General features: G+C 39.0%; 1 protein-coding gene across 16 annotated transcripts in view; it reads right to left on the bottom strand.

The window, feature by feature from the left end:
- Positions 1 to 14899, bottom strand: part of rimbp2b (RIMS binding protein 2b) — a 276812-nt gene that overhangs the window by 23606 nt on the left and 238307 nt on the right. For 13 of the 16 annotated variants that reach the window (XM_061986076.1, XM_061986078.1, XM_061986082.1 and 10 more), the window contains 2 exons: positions 11460 to 11624; positions 3139 to 3897 (listed from right to left, as the gene is read on the bottom strand). In XM_061986076.1, the coding sequence (XP_061842060.1) occupies positions 3139 to 3897; positions 11460 to 11624 (924 nt within the window). The remainder of the gene's footprint in view (positions 1 to 3138; positions 3898 to 11459; positions 11625 to 14899) is intronic. The other 3 variants (XM_061986079.2, XM_061986080.2, XM_061986084.2) reach the window with 1 other exon arrangement.

The raw sequence follows: 14899 nt of genomic DNA, 5'->3' as shown, positions 1-14899 counted from the left end.
GTGGGTGCCATGATTGGGTATAAAAACAGCTTCCCAAAAAATGCTCAGTCTTTCACAAGAAAGGATGGGGCGAGGTACACCCCTTTGTCCACAACTGCGTGAGCAAATAGTCAAACAGTTTAAGAACAACGTTTCTCAAAGTGCAATTGCAAGAAATTTAGGGATTTCAACATCTACGGTCCATAATATCATCAAAAGGTTCAGAGAATCTGGAGAAATCACTCCATGTTAGCGGCATGGCCGGAAACCAACATTAAATGACCGTGACCTTCGATCCCTCAGACGGCACTGTATCAAAAACCGACATCAATCTCTAAAGGATATCACCACATGGGCTCAGGAACACTTCAGAAAACCACTGTCACTAAATACAGTTTGTCGCTACATCTGTAAGTGCAAGTTAAAGCTCTACTATGCAAGGTGAAAGCCATTTATCAACAACATCCAGAAACGCTGCCGGCTTCTCTGGGCCCGAGATCATCTAAGATGGACTCATGCAAAGTGGAAAAGTGTTCTGTGGTCTGACAAGTCCACATTTCAAATTGTTTTTGGAAATATTCGACACCGTGTCATCCGGACCAAAGGGGAAGCGAGCCATCCAGACTGTTATCGATGCAAAGTTCAAAAGCCAGCATCTGTGATGGTATGGGGGTGCATTAGTGCCCAAAGCATGGGTAACTTACACATCTGTGAAGGCACCATTAATGCTGAAAGGTACATACAGGTTTTGGAACAATATATGCTGCCATCTAAGCGCCGTCCTTTTCATGGACGCCCCTGCTTATTTCAGCAAGACAAAGCCAAGCCACATTCAGCATGTGTTACAACAGTGTGGCTTCGTAAAAAAAGAGTGCGGGTTCTTTCCTGGCCTGCCTGCAGTCCAGACCTGTCTCCCGTCGAAAATGTGTGGCGCATTATGAAGCGTAAAATACGACAGCGGAGACCCCGGACTGTTGAACGACTGAAGCACTACATAAAACAAGAATGGGAAAGAATTCCACTTTCAAAGCTTCAACAATTAGTTTCCTCGGTTCCCAATCGTTTATTGAGTGTTGTTAAAAGAAAAGGTGATGTAACACAGTGGTGAACATGCCCTTTCCCAACTACTTTGGCACGTGTTGCAGCCATGAAATTCTAAGTTAATTATTATTTGCAAAAAGTTTGAGTTTGAACATCAAATATGTTGTCTTTGTAGCATAGTCAAATGAATTTGGATTGAAAAAGATTTGCAAATCATTGTATTCCGTTTATATTTACATCTAACACAATTTCCCAACTCATATGGAAACGGGGTTTGTAGAAGAGAATATATCCGTAAAAAAAAAATATGTTGCAGAAACTGACTGAAGTTGTAGTTCAGCTGGAGGATCACTGCAACAGCTATCAATACATGACATAATTATTGTTGTGTGTGAGGTGTTAATATGGAGGGATTTAATTAGTAACTGCAGGAGGGGAAGGAATTATGCATGCGGAGTAATATGAGGCTTGTGATGCTCTGAGCACATGGCGCTGGTGCAACCATAACACGTCATGGAATACTCTGTGCATTTTATCGATTGCAACTGAACTGTTCAGTTTGCCTTAAAATACCTTTCATTCCAGTAGGCTTCATCAGTTCATTCTTAATAGACTTAGGTTGGTCAGATTCAGTCCAAAGAGTAGTTTTGTCCGTGGAAAAGATCTGAACAAGTCCAAGGAATAGTTTTATCCTAATCCAATGTAAAACTTGGTCCTAATTCTAGGATGGATGGTGTTCAGATATAGTCCTGGGACTAGTTTTGTCCCACGAGTAGACTTGGATTGGTCAGGGCTAGCCCTAGGACTAGTTTTTTGTTGTGGCTTGTGCAGCCCTTTGAGACACTTGTGATTTAGGGCTATATAAATAAACATTGATTGATTGATTGATTTTTTTCCTTAAAAACTTAGATTGGCCGGTTTTAGTCGGAGGACTAGACTTGGATTGGTCAGACCTATATTTTTGCTCATAGACTTAGATTGGTCAGATTTAGTCCTAGGACGAGACTTGGATTGGCCAGATCTAGTCCTACGACTAGTTTTGCTTAATGACTTAGATTGGATTGACAAGTCATTGGACTAGCTTTGTCTTAGGACTAGTTTGTACTAGGACCTGATCTTAATTAGTATTGGATTGGTCAGTACTAGTTTTGCTCATAGTCTTAGATTGGCTATAACTAGTTCAAAGACAAATGTTGTCCTAGGACTACATCTGACCGAGTCATAGGACTAGTTTTATCATAGTACAAGTTTGACTAATTCCTAGAACTAGTTTTGTTCTAGGACTTGATCTGAACTAGTCTTGGATTGGTCAGTACTAGTTTTGCTCATAGTCTTAGATTGGCTATAACTAGTTCAAAGACAAATGTTGTCCTAGGACTATATCTGACCAAGTCATAGGACTAGTTTTATCATAGTACAAGTTTGACTAATTCCTAGGACTAGTTTTGTACTAGGACTTGATCTGATTGGATTGGTCAGTACTAGTTTTTCCTCAAAGACTTAGATTGGCCAGGACTAGTCCTAAGACTATTTTGTCCTAGGACTAGAGCTTACCAAGTCTTAGGACTAGTTTTATCCTGGGACTTGACTTAATCTAGTCCTAGGGCTAGTTTTTTCTTAGACTGACGAAGACTGCTCAGATGAGAGATGTAACGTCTTCTAAGACAAACTGAAAAGTCCAGTTGCGTTCGATAGAATGCCCTGAGGATAAAATGACCTGCATGAATGAGAAAATCCTTTGACAAGTCATAAAATAAGACTTGTGCAGCCAGCAGGTGGAAGTGCAAGTTTTAAAAAAAAAACACAAGCTTGCTCGTGGCGTTCTTAAAATAGGACAAACCTCCCTAAAGACATGACAAGTCAGAACCTTTTAAAATGGCCTTTAGGTAAATTAAAGTTTGGCTGTACAAAAAAGAAACAATCTGTCAGTCACAGAACAAGCAAAATAACTTACAAAAAAGACATCAAATTAGACCGACCATGAAACGTGACCACAAAAAGCAAACAAACTGAAAAGAAGGAGGGGATAAATATGAAGAAAAAACAATGGCATTGAGAAAACAAAAATAGCTGCAGCTTGCTGATTGTAAAGTACAGCAGAAAGCGTGGGTCACACACCAGCGACTGGTCCCAGTGGAGCCTGGACAAAGAGTGGGTTCTAGCCTCCCTGTGAGGACCGTAATAGCCCCTTTCCAGATCGTTCAGCCTGCCCTCACTCAGGACCCCCTCTCGGGAGTAGTTCCGTGGCCCAAAGTGTTCTCGGTTTCTAAAGTCACCTGTGTGGACTGACTTAACCGAGGTCATTGGAATGTCAGCAAACTCCTCCTCCACGCTGCATTGGCGTGTCAGAGTTCTCTTACGGCCCATGGCCAGAGCTCGCCTTTCCACGGGGCCTTCACAGTGGATGACTCGCACAGGGCCCCGCGTGGGCGCTCCATAGGTGTAGTACCCTCGATGCCCCCTGCCCAGAGAGCTTTCTTCCTCACTGCCACAGTCCAAACCACTGTCAGGACTCTTGGTGTTCTGGCGGTTGGGTCGTCCCAGGACACGATCCTCTGCGGTGTAGCAGTAGCGGAGGTCGGCGAAGCGAGGCGAAGAGCGCTGGCGTTGCAAGTGGCGAAGGTTTTTGCTGGCGGTTACGTGATTGTGCTTGTGACCGTCATGGAGGTACGGCCTCCGCTGTGTGCGCGGCATTCCCGGCCGACCTCCGTCCTCGAAGCGCAGAGGCTGGCCCATGTTGTCCACACCGTCTGACTCCTCCTCCACCTCGGGGATGCTGTGGAGCCGCTTGCTCCGCAGCGACTTGTGCTTCACTACCTCCCTCTGGAGGTCCCAGCAGTCCCTTTCTGCAGCTAGGTCCTGCCGCTTGTAGTAGGCCTCCATGAGGCAAGGATCCACATGATTTCACAGTTCAGTGGACATGGTTTAGTGTTTTGGAAGGGGAGTTGACGCGTTTTGGAAGGTTTTAACACAGGCAGGAAACAACACATTGTGTGAATAGAATAAATGGGGGGGAAAGACAAAATAAAGACATAATTAGTTATTTGTGGCAATGTAGCAATACATGCAGTCTCATTCCATGAAGAGGAAATGGCATGCTCTCGACAGGAATCTGTGGATGAATGGATTACAAGCGGACACAAAGGTTGATTAAGGACAAAGGGAATGTTGCTCAGGGATAAGGGAAAAAATAAATTGGTGAAACAACAAAAAAGCTTGACAGGAAATCAATACATCTTTAAAAGATGGGACCTAAACATTACACACACTGATGGCACATTTGCAACGTTATACAAACATTACGCTGAAACAGGCAACAGTACACTACCTCACCCTTGTGAAATTGTAATTGGTATCGTCGTGTACATACAAGAAGGGGTAGGTCATCCGCAACCATACTTGCCAACCTTGAGACCTCCGATTTCGGGAGGTGGGGGGTGGGGGTTGGGGGGGCGTGGTCGGGGTAGGGCGGTGGCGTGGTTGGGGGTGGGGCTAAGAGGGGAGGAGTATATTTACAGCTAGAATTCACCAAGTCAAGTATTTCATACATATATATATATATATATATATATATATATATATATATATATATATATATATAAAAGAAATACTTGACTTTCAGTGAATTCTAGCTGTATATATATTTATTTTATGATATATATATATATATATATAATATATATATATATATATATATATATATATATATAAATAAAATAAATACTTGAATTTCAGTGTTCATTTATTTACACATATACACACACATAACACTCATCTACTCATTGTTGAGTTAAGGGTTGAATTGTCCATCCTTGTTCTATACTCTGTCACTATTTTTCTAACCATGCTGAACACCCTTTCGCAGGTACCCAGAAAGGTTTCGAGTACCACCAAAAAAACTGAATCTCTGAAGACTGTATAAAAATCTGTGTTAAAAGTGTACAAATACTGTTTGTATAATAAGCATGTTATTTTTTTACAAATGAGGGTTAAGAGTTCAGTACTAAAAAAAAAAAAAAAAGAATGTGGCTTAAGTACAGTTTTTTAATTGAGCTGCTGCATTTTTTGGTTGGGTTGTTTATTTATTTTGAGTAACTTCTATACATTTCTAAAAGGGGAATAATGTAATAGAGTTATCTATGTTTGTCTGTTGCCATCTCCTGGTGAATGTTGGCTATAGCGTACTGGGGTTACTTTTTGGTTGGCCAACGATTTACGTGGTGTTGCGCACCTGACGTCACTCAGGTCCGCATGGAGCTGTAGGGGGCGTGGCTACCAGCTCCGCCTGAATTTCGGGAGAAAATTTGTCCCGGGAGGTTTTCGGGAGAGGCGCTGAATTTCGGGAGTCTCCCGGTAAATCCGGGAGGGTTGGCAAGTATGTCCGCAACAGTTTGATCAAAGTACAGTAGTACCTCAACAAACGAGCTTAATTGGTTGTATAACAGAGCTCCTTAACTAAAACACCTGCATCTGAAATCATCCCCACTAAAATGTATTTAAATCCATTTACCGTATTTTTTCGGAGTATAAGTCGCACCGGAGTATAAGTCGCACCGGCCGAAAATGCATAATAAAGAAGGAAAAAAAACATAAGTCGCACTGGAGGATAAGTCACATTTTTTGAGGAAATTTATTTGATAAAACCCAACACCAAGAACAGACACTTGAAAGGCAATTTAAAATAAATAAAGAATAGTGAACCACAGGCTGAATAAGTGTACGTTATCCATCCATCCATCCATTTTCTACCGCTTATTCCATTCGGGGCCGTGGGGGGTGCTGGAGCCTATCTCAGCTACAATCGGGCGGAAGGCGGGGTACACCCTGGACAAGTCGCCACCTCATCGCAGGGCCAACACAGATAGACAGACAACATTCACACTCACATTCACACACTAGGGCCAATTTAGTGTTGCCAATCAGCCTATCCCCAGGTGCATGTGCAGCCGGAGTACCCGGAGGGAACCCACGCAGTCACGGGGAGAACATGCAAACTCCATACAGAAAGATCCCGAGCCCGGGATTGAACCCAGGACTACTCAGGACCTTCGTATTGTGAGGCAGACGCACTAACCCCCCTCTCCACCGTGCTGCCAGTGTACGTTATATGAGGCATAAATAACCAACTGAGAACATGCCTGGTATGTTAACGTAACATAATATGGTATAACTATAACATATAGAACATACTATACCAGGGGTCGGGAACCTTTTTGGCTGAGAGAGCCATGAAAGCCAAATATTTTAAAATGTATTTCCGTGAGAGCCATATAATATTTTTAACACTGAATACAACTAAATGTGTGCATTTTTAAGTAAGACCATCATTTTTAGAGTATAATAAGTCTCTTATTCTTTTTAATAACATTAATAATAATAATAATAATACCTGGGATTTATATAGCGCTTTTCTAAGTACCCAAAGTCACTTTACATGTAGAACCCATAATTCATTCACACCTGGTGGTGGTAAGCTACTTTCATAGCCACAGCTGCCCTGGGGTAGACTGACGGAAGCGTGGCTGCAATTTGCGCCTACGACCACCACCTATCATTCAATTCACCGGTGTGAGTGGCACCGGGGGCAAAGGGTGAAGTGTCCCGCTCAAGGACACAACGGCAGTGATTTTTGGATGGTAAGAGGCGGGGAGCGAACCTGCAACCCTCAGGTTTCTGGCACGGTTGCTCTACCCACTACGCCACGCCCCCACAATGTTAGTCTGAAGCTAACCAATAACAAATAAAATACTTTTTACCAATATTACGACTTCTTGAACAGGTGCGGTAGAAAACGGATGGATGGATTAAAATGCATGAGAATGTTTTATATTTTGAAGGTTATTTTTTAAAACTGATTACCAGCGGAATTATTCATTACTTACCGTGTTAAGCAATGTCAGCTAAGATTTATCTGAGAGCCAGATGCAGTCATCAAAAGAGCCACATCTGGCTCTAGAGCCATAGGTTCCCTACCCCTGTACTATACGTTTACCAAACAATCTGTCACTCCTAATCGCTAAATCCCATGGAATCTTATACGTCTAGTCTCTTACGTGAATGAGCTAAATAATATTATTTGATATTTTACAGTAATGTGTTAATAATTTCACACATATGAGTATAAGTCGCACCCCCGGCCAAACTATGAAAAAAACTGCGACTTATAGTCCGAAAAATACGGTAATTGGTGCTTGGCCCCCCAAAACAGCACAATATTATGTAACACAACTTTAAAAAAGAAAAAAAAATACTTTTAGATACAATATATTGCATGAAAACAATACTATAGAATATATTGCACACAACTACAGTAGTTTTATGAAGTAAAGTAATACTAATTTACAGCATTTACCTTCAAAAGTGGACTACTATGGTATCTCTATGCAGCTGATTCTCCGTCAAACCTGCCATCAGCAGCTTTTCCATATTTTTATGGATACTAGCGTTAGACTCAATCTGCTTTAGTTTGATGCTGACTAGCTCGAATTGCTTCGACAAGTCATGTTTTCTTTCTTTAATTCAATGAGCATCATTCACTTCTTCTCATCACTGTACTTCACACTCACTTCCTTCCTTCCAATTGATGGTAAAACACATGTAAGTCCATTTCTAGCTTCAAGCTAATGCTAGAGATTAAGACCAGATGTTTTGGTTGGATCTTACGGGGTTCACTGTGGCATTTGCTACACCAACTAAAGGTGGGGATGCTTGTTACTAAAATTTCCTCTTGTCACTTGAAGCATAACAATTCGCCGAGAGACAGCTCTCACAACACTCCTAGGTTGGGGCACTGTTAAGTTGAGGTAACACTGTGGAAGGCAACGACAAAACAGTGATGAACGTAAATACACTGCAAAAAGTCAGTGTTCAAAAACAAGAACAAAAAATAGAAAAAGGAGCGGTATTTTACTTGAACTAAGCAAAATTATCTGCCAATAGAACAAGAAAATTTGGCTTGTCAAGACTTTCTAAAACAAGTAAAATTAGTTAACCCAAAAATACCTTAAAATAAGTATATTCTCACTAATAACAAGTGCATTTTTCTTGGTAGAAAAAAAAAAGAAACCTTTTTGCTCAATATGTTGAAAAATATTCTTAAATGAAGTAAATGCTAGTGCCATTATCTTGACATAATGATATGCGCTCGGCATTACATTTCTTGAAACCAGCAAATTTATACTAAAAACTATTTATTGTTCTTAATGGAAAGGCAACAAGGCAACATCTTGTTACTCTCGGGGTCTCCTAACCGCTCAACTAAATCATATTGTCTAAAAATGCATTTTTCCATCGATAACATGACATCATCGCGCCAAGTGCGTGCTCTTTCAGTCAATTAGTGCGCATATATACAGCCCGGCCCCCGGCCCAAATTTTTTTAATTGTAATTTTGAAGAATTTATCTGAATGTGCATGAACTATTTCTGTTCAAAAATTGTTAGAAATGTCACATGTTAAATGTTTAAATATTAACTGTCAGTTTACTGTACTGTGCCAACTGTACTACCATATGAGTACGTGTTTTCTCTTGTTTCATTGAAAATAAAACAGCAAAGTCCATTTGGCTGTCATCTGTTTTAATTATGACACAATTGTGTCAAAGTCATGATTTTTTATTTCATGCCTGAAGTAAGAAATTATTACTTTAAAAATGTAGTTTTATACTTGTGAGTGTTGATGACACAGCTTTGCATCAGTTGATATTCTAGTTTTAAGCATGTTTTACTCAATATAGGTCATCAAATCTCAGCAACAAGCTGTAATATCTTAATTAGATCATTTAGGACCAAAACACTTACAGGCATGTGATTTTTCCGTCTAAAGTCTGAATTCTGTCTTTTTTAATCTCGGGAAAAAAATAAATTATCTCCCGTTTTTCCGTTTTTTTTTCCGACCCTAAATCAAGATTGGAGACGTAGTTTATATTACGCCGTAGTTGATTGGTCGATATGTTCCTTGTGACCAATCAGGACATCTGTTATGAATGATGACGTTAAGAACGTCATCATTCATAATGGTTATTACCGCCATTTTCCATATGTAAACGATGTCGGTTCTCGAGAGAAAGGACGCTTTACGAGTAAAAGAAATTGATAAACATGTCAAAAATAAGTTTCGATGGGACTGGATGGAAAGGGAAATCACTGATACTGTTGGGAAGAAGGAAGTTACGACTTTGTTCGGTGATTTTATTCGGAAAATCGAAAGGTTTTGTGCACGTGGTGTCATGATAATATTGACTATGGATCACTAGGTTTCAAGGCTTTGGAAGTACATGCGAAACGCCAAAAACATATGAAACAACTTGAAGCAAGGTATGTTCTATTAATGATGTTTTCATGTCTTTAAACCAGGGGTGCTCATTACGTCGATCATGAGCTACCAGTCGATCTCGGAGGGTGTGTCAGTCGATCACCAGCCAGGCATTAAAAAAATAGTCCTAAAAATGAGCGATCATAAATCTTCACTATGACGTCACTTTCGTCACTTGATTGACATTCACGGCACCCGAGGGTCTTCTGAGATGACGCTGGCTGCTGCCAGCTCATTAAAATTACAGACTGGAAGGCGAGAAACACTTTATTTCAACAGACTGGCGCCGTACCTGTCGTCAAAACTCCAAAGACCGACTGCACAGTTGCACAGTTGCGCTAACAAAAAAAGAGTCTCAGAAAGCTGGCGTGCACAAGCTAGCAAGCTACGGAGTTTGCCGACAATGTATTTCTTGTAAAGTGTATACAAAGGAGTACGGAAGCTGGACAAACAAGATGCCAAAAACCAACCACTTTCATGTGGTATTGGACAGAAAGGAGGACTTTTTTCTCCTCCATTCGAAAATGCGGACGTTTTTAGCACCACTGTCTGATTCCAATCAATGCAAGTCATCAGAATCAGGTAATACACCAACTTATATTCTTGTCTTCATGAAAGAAAGGAATCTATGTGTTAAACATGCCTGTATTATCTTTAAACACCTTAACTTGTTAACAATATTAACTATATGTGTTAAACATGCTTGCATTATCTTTAAACACCTTTAACTTATTAACAATATTAACTATATGTGTTAAACATGCTTGTATTATCTTTAAACACCTTTAACTTGTTAACAATATTAACTATATGTATTAAACATGCTTGTATTATCTTTAAACACCTTTAACTTGTTAACAATATTAACTATATGTATTAAACATACTTGTATTATCATTAAACACCTTTAATTTATTAACAATATTAACTATATGTATTAAACATTCTTGTATTATCATTAAACACCTTTAATTTATTAACAATATTAACTATATGTATTAAACATGATTGCATTATCATTAAACACCTTTAATTTATTAACAATATTAACTATATGTGTTAAACATGCTTGCATTATCATTAAACACCTTTAACTTATTAACAAAAACGTATATTTCATAAATAAGTAAATATAAATGATATATATGAATGAGGTAGATCCCCACGACTTGATCAATTGAAAAGTAGCTCGCCTGCAGAAAAAGTGTGAGCACCCCTGCTTTAAACACTAAAATATTTTCTTCAAATGGTGCTGTCTTTGTTCATTTTAGCATGTTAAATTGGTGAAAAACCAGGAGCTTCGGGGGGGCATCGCCCCCCTTTTCCCCCCACCAGGGCACCGCCCTGGACCTGGCTGGGGGCCTTCGTCCCCCAGACCTTCAGAAATTTTTTCAGTCTTTTTCATTGTGGTCAAATCACATGCCTGCACTTAAAACAAGTAAAACACTCTAACATAAAATCTGCTTAGTGAGAAGAATTATCTTATCGGAAAGAAAATAAGCAAATATCACCCTTATTTGAGATATTTCATCTTACTTAGATTTCAGTTTTTGCAGTGTACATTCTTGAGTGTAAAAATGTAACAGTTTGTGATTCCAGACAACAAAGCCCAGCAGCTTCTAACATCTTTCACCACAATGGCGTTACAGCCACACAGAACAAATGAAGACGGGACTGTATTAAAAACATTTACACTGTCAGTAGTCACAATTAAACATTTCAACATGACAGACACAAACAAAAGTGATTATTTCCATTTAAGTGCTCACTTAAATGAGATTCCCAAGTGCACTTGATATGCCATGAACCAGTGAAACGGTATATTTTCTTATCATCTTTTGCTTAAGTGCCCTCTAAAAAATGCAATGCAAACCACCGTGTTTCCATTTACAGTCTGGCATGCTGTACAGTTTGTTATAGTATACACAGCCATGGCGTGAGTGCATTAGGCAGTGCGGTGGTGGGGAGGAGAGGGCTTAGTAAATTTATTGAAGAAAAAAAAGCAGTAGCATTTAGCCAAGCTCCAGCCCCAGCAAAAACTGAAAAGGTGATCGTCTCCCTTCATCACCACTCCCCCGTCCTCAATTTCTCCATCACTATACAGAGGGAAGGTGTGCGCTAAGTACCTTTAGGGAGTTGTGAGAGTTGATGCTCCGCCGGCGGCCCTCTTCCAACTGCATCTCGGAGTAAAGATCTTCCTCGTCCTCCTCCATGATGTCCGACAAGTCCGACCCCCGGCTGCTCTCTGTGTAGTACTCCTCACCGTGACTGTAGTGGTGGGGATGGTGGTGCTAAGCGGAAACAAACGAGGCACAGCAGCATCATTTTATGTTTTTTTCATTTTTCCCCCCAATCTTTCTCTCTTGGCCACATTCGAGAGTCTAGTTGGCTCAGGTTGCTGTTGCCGAAAGAAACTGGCACTTGTATTTGAGCACATAGGCCTTTTCAAATCCCTCCAATCTGTCAAATCTATCAAGTCAAAACTCCCATGTAGCTTTGTGCACTACAATGATCATACTTGCCAACCTTGAGACCTCCGATTTGGGGGGGTGGGGGTGGGTGTGGGGGGCGTGGTCGGGGGTGGGACTGGGGCATGGTTTAGAGGGGAGGTGTATATTGACAGCTAGAATTCACCAAGTCAAGTATTTCATACATATACATATATATATATATATATATATATGTATATATACATATACACATATATATATATATATATATATGTATATATGTATATATACATATACACATACATATATATATATATATGGGGTGGGGGGCGTGGTCGGGGGTGGGACTGGGGCGTGGTTGTGGGCGGGGGCATGGTTAAAAGAGGAGGTGTATATTGACATACATATATATATATATATATATACATACATATATATATATATAAATATAATATATATATACAAATCTACATCCTGAAAATATGCAAACAAAACTGTGTTTAGATAATTGATACTTCAAACTTGCATAAATAAATCTTAAGGATATAACATAACTTGGCGTCTGAGAGCTTCAAAATGTAATGAATAAAATGCTAAAGTTGTTGATAAACAAGCAATTATTTTAATAATTAAATATGGTCATTTTAAATGAATTATTATGATCATTTAAAATTCATTATTTCATATATGTTTATTTTAATGTATAATTCTATGGCTGAATGTAATAAGGAGTCAGAAAAAATACAAATAAAAACACAATTAATTTTGATGTTTTTAGCAAAATATAGTAAAAATGTATTTAGTTTTTTTTGTAATTAATAAATATATTTATTTTTAGGTAAGATAAACATAATACAATGTATCTCTAGTCTGGATGATTTAGTTCTTGTCACCCTGTTGTCCTCCCGTCATAAAAAAAAGGCTGTCCTCACTCAGGTCCGCATCGAGCTGGAGGGGGCGTGGCCTCCAGCTCCGGCTGAAAATCGGGAGATTTTCGGGAGAATATTTGACCCGGGAGGTTTTCGGGAGAGGCGCTGAATTCCGGGAGTCTCCCGGAAAATTCGGGAGGGTTGGCAAGTATGACAATGATGTTAACTTTATAGTGGCATAAATATACTCGTTCCAGTAATACACACATCAGTCGGTCTGCTGCAACCTTGAGAGCACACTTACACAACTTATATCAGACCGTGCTTTAATACATGGCAAGGGATCCATGCATGTGCTTCCACATGAACGAACCAAGGGCCTGATTTACTAAAGGTTTGCGTGTATTAAATAAAACGCGTGCTAACTTGCAAAGTTGATGTACTAAGATTGTGCACATTGCATCTCCTACACTGCAAAAAGTCAGTGTTCTAAAACAAGAAGAAAAAAAATACAAAAATTAGGGGTATTTTATTTGAACTAAGCAAAATTATCTGCCAATAGAAGAAGAAAATTTGGCTTGTCAAGACTTTCCGAAACAAGTAAAATTAGTTAACTTCAATGAACCCAAAAATACCTTAAAATAAGTATATTCTCACTAATAACAAGTGCACTTTTTTTGGTAGAAAAAAAAAAGAGACATTTTTGCTCAATATGTTGAAAAATATTCTTAAATTAAGTAAATGCTAGTGCCATTATTTTGACATAATGATATACGCTTATAGTTGTCACACCGCGGTGAGGGATGTCTTGTCTTGGTTTTTTGGTCTTGTGATTTGCATGTTTTAGTTTGAAAAGTAACTCTCCTCTCGTTTCAGGTCACTTGCCCTTCCTTTTGTGTCATCAGTCTGACGTCATCCCGGTTCCCTGATTGTTTCCACCTGTTCCCTATTACCCTCATGTGTCTTATAAGCCCACTCCTCCCTTTGTTCTGTGCCAGATTGTCTCGTTTTATTCGTGTTCTCTAGCTTCCATGCCCATGTCCATGCCTTGCCTTACCTTGCCTCGTCTTTTGCTTATGTTCCTTGATCCTGAATCCCTTATTGCTATTTTGAGTTTTCCTTTTTTCCTCCTCAGCAGAGTGAATTTTTGTTATTTAGTTTATTCAGCCGAAGTGGTGAGTTATCAGTTATTTTTCATTTATTTCCTCAAATTTTTGAGTGACAATTTTTGTTATACTTTATTAGATTAGATAGTGTAGAATTTTTCATAGCTGTTGTTTCTTCCTCCTGTTGGAGCGTTTTTTGTTAATACGTTTTATAGCATATACGGCGCTAATTATAGTTCGTCTTTGTTTTTGTGTTTTCCTCCGTTCGGAGTGATTTTCGGTTGTTCCTATTTTTTTGGAACCTTTTTTCACCGATTAGTTTTTTGGTTAAATAGATATATTAATTCCTTGACTTTGGAGGTGAAAGGAAGCTGTCAAAATAAAAGCCTGTCAAAATTCCCTACTCTGCATCTGAGTCCTATCCTTTTTACCAAGCCTGACAATAGTAAACTAACTTATTCTAAAAATAGTTTATTGTTTTTAATGGAAAGGCAACAAGGCAAGCGCTTGTTACTCTCGGGGTCTCCTAGCCGCTCAGGCAAATCATATGGTCTAAAAATGCATTTTTCCATCGATAACATGACATAATTGCGCCAAGTGCGTGCTCTTTCAGTCAATTAGTGCGCATATATACAGCCCGGCCCCCGGCCAAACATTTTTTTATTGTAATTTTGAAGAATTTATCTGAATGTGCATGAACTATTTCTGTTCAAATTTGTTTGAAATGTCACATGTTAAATGTTTAAATATTAACTGTCAGTTTACTGTACTGTGCCAACTGTACTACTATATGAGTATGTATTTTCTATTGTTTCATTGAAAACAAAACAGCAAAGTCCTTTTGGCTGTCATCTGTTTTAATTATGAGACACAATTGTGTCAAAGTCATGATTTTTTTTTTTCATGCTTGAAATAAGAAATTATTACTTTAAAAAAGTAGTTTTATACTACTGTAAGCTGTAATATCTTACTGAGATCATTTAGGACCAAAACCCTTAAAACAAGTAAAACACTCTAACATAAAATCTGCTTAGTGAGAAGAATTATCTTATCAGACAGAAAATAAGCAAATATCACCCTTATTTGAGATGTTTGATCTTACCTAGATTTCAGTTTTTGCAGTGTAAATGAGCAAAATCGA

This window comes from Nerophis lumbriciformis, linkage group LG12 (genome assembly GCF_033978685.3).
Source record: "Nerophis lumbriciformis linkage group LG12, RoL_Nlum_v2.1, whole genome shotgun sequence".
In the NCBI taxonomy this organism is placed as follows: Eukaryota; Metazoa; Chordata; class Actinopteri; order Syngnathiformes; family Syngnathidae; genus Nerophis; species Nerophis lumbriciformis.
Note: the sequence above shows the minus strand (reverse complement) of the source record. Positions and strands in the feature narration are given on the sequence as shown.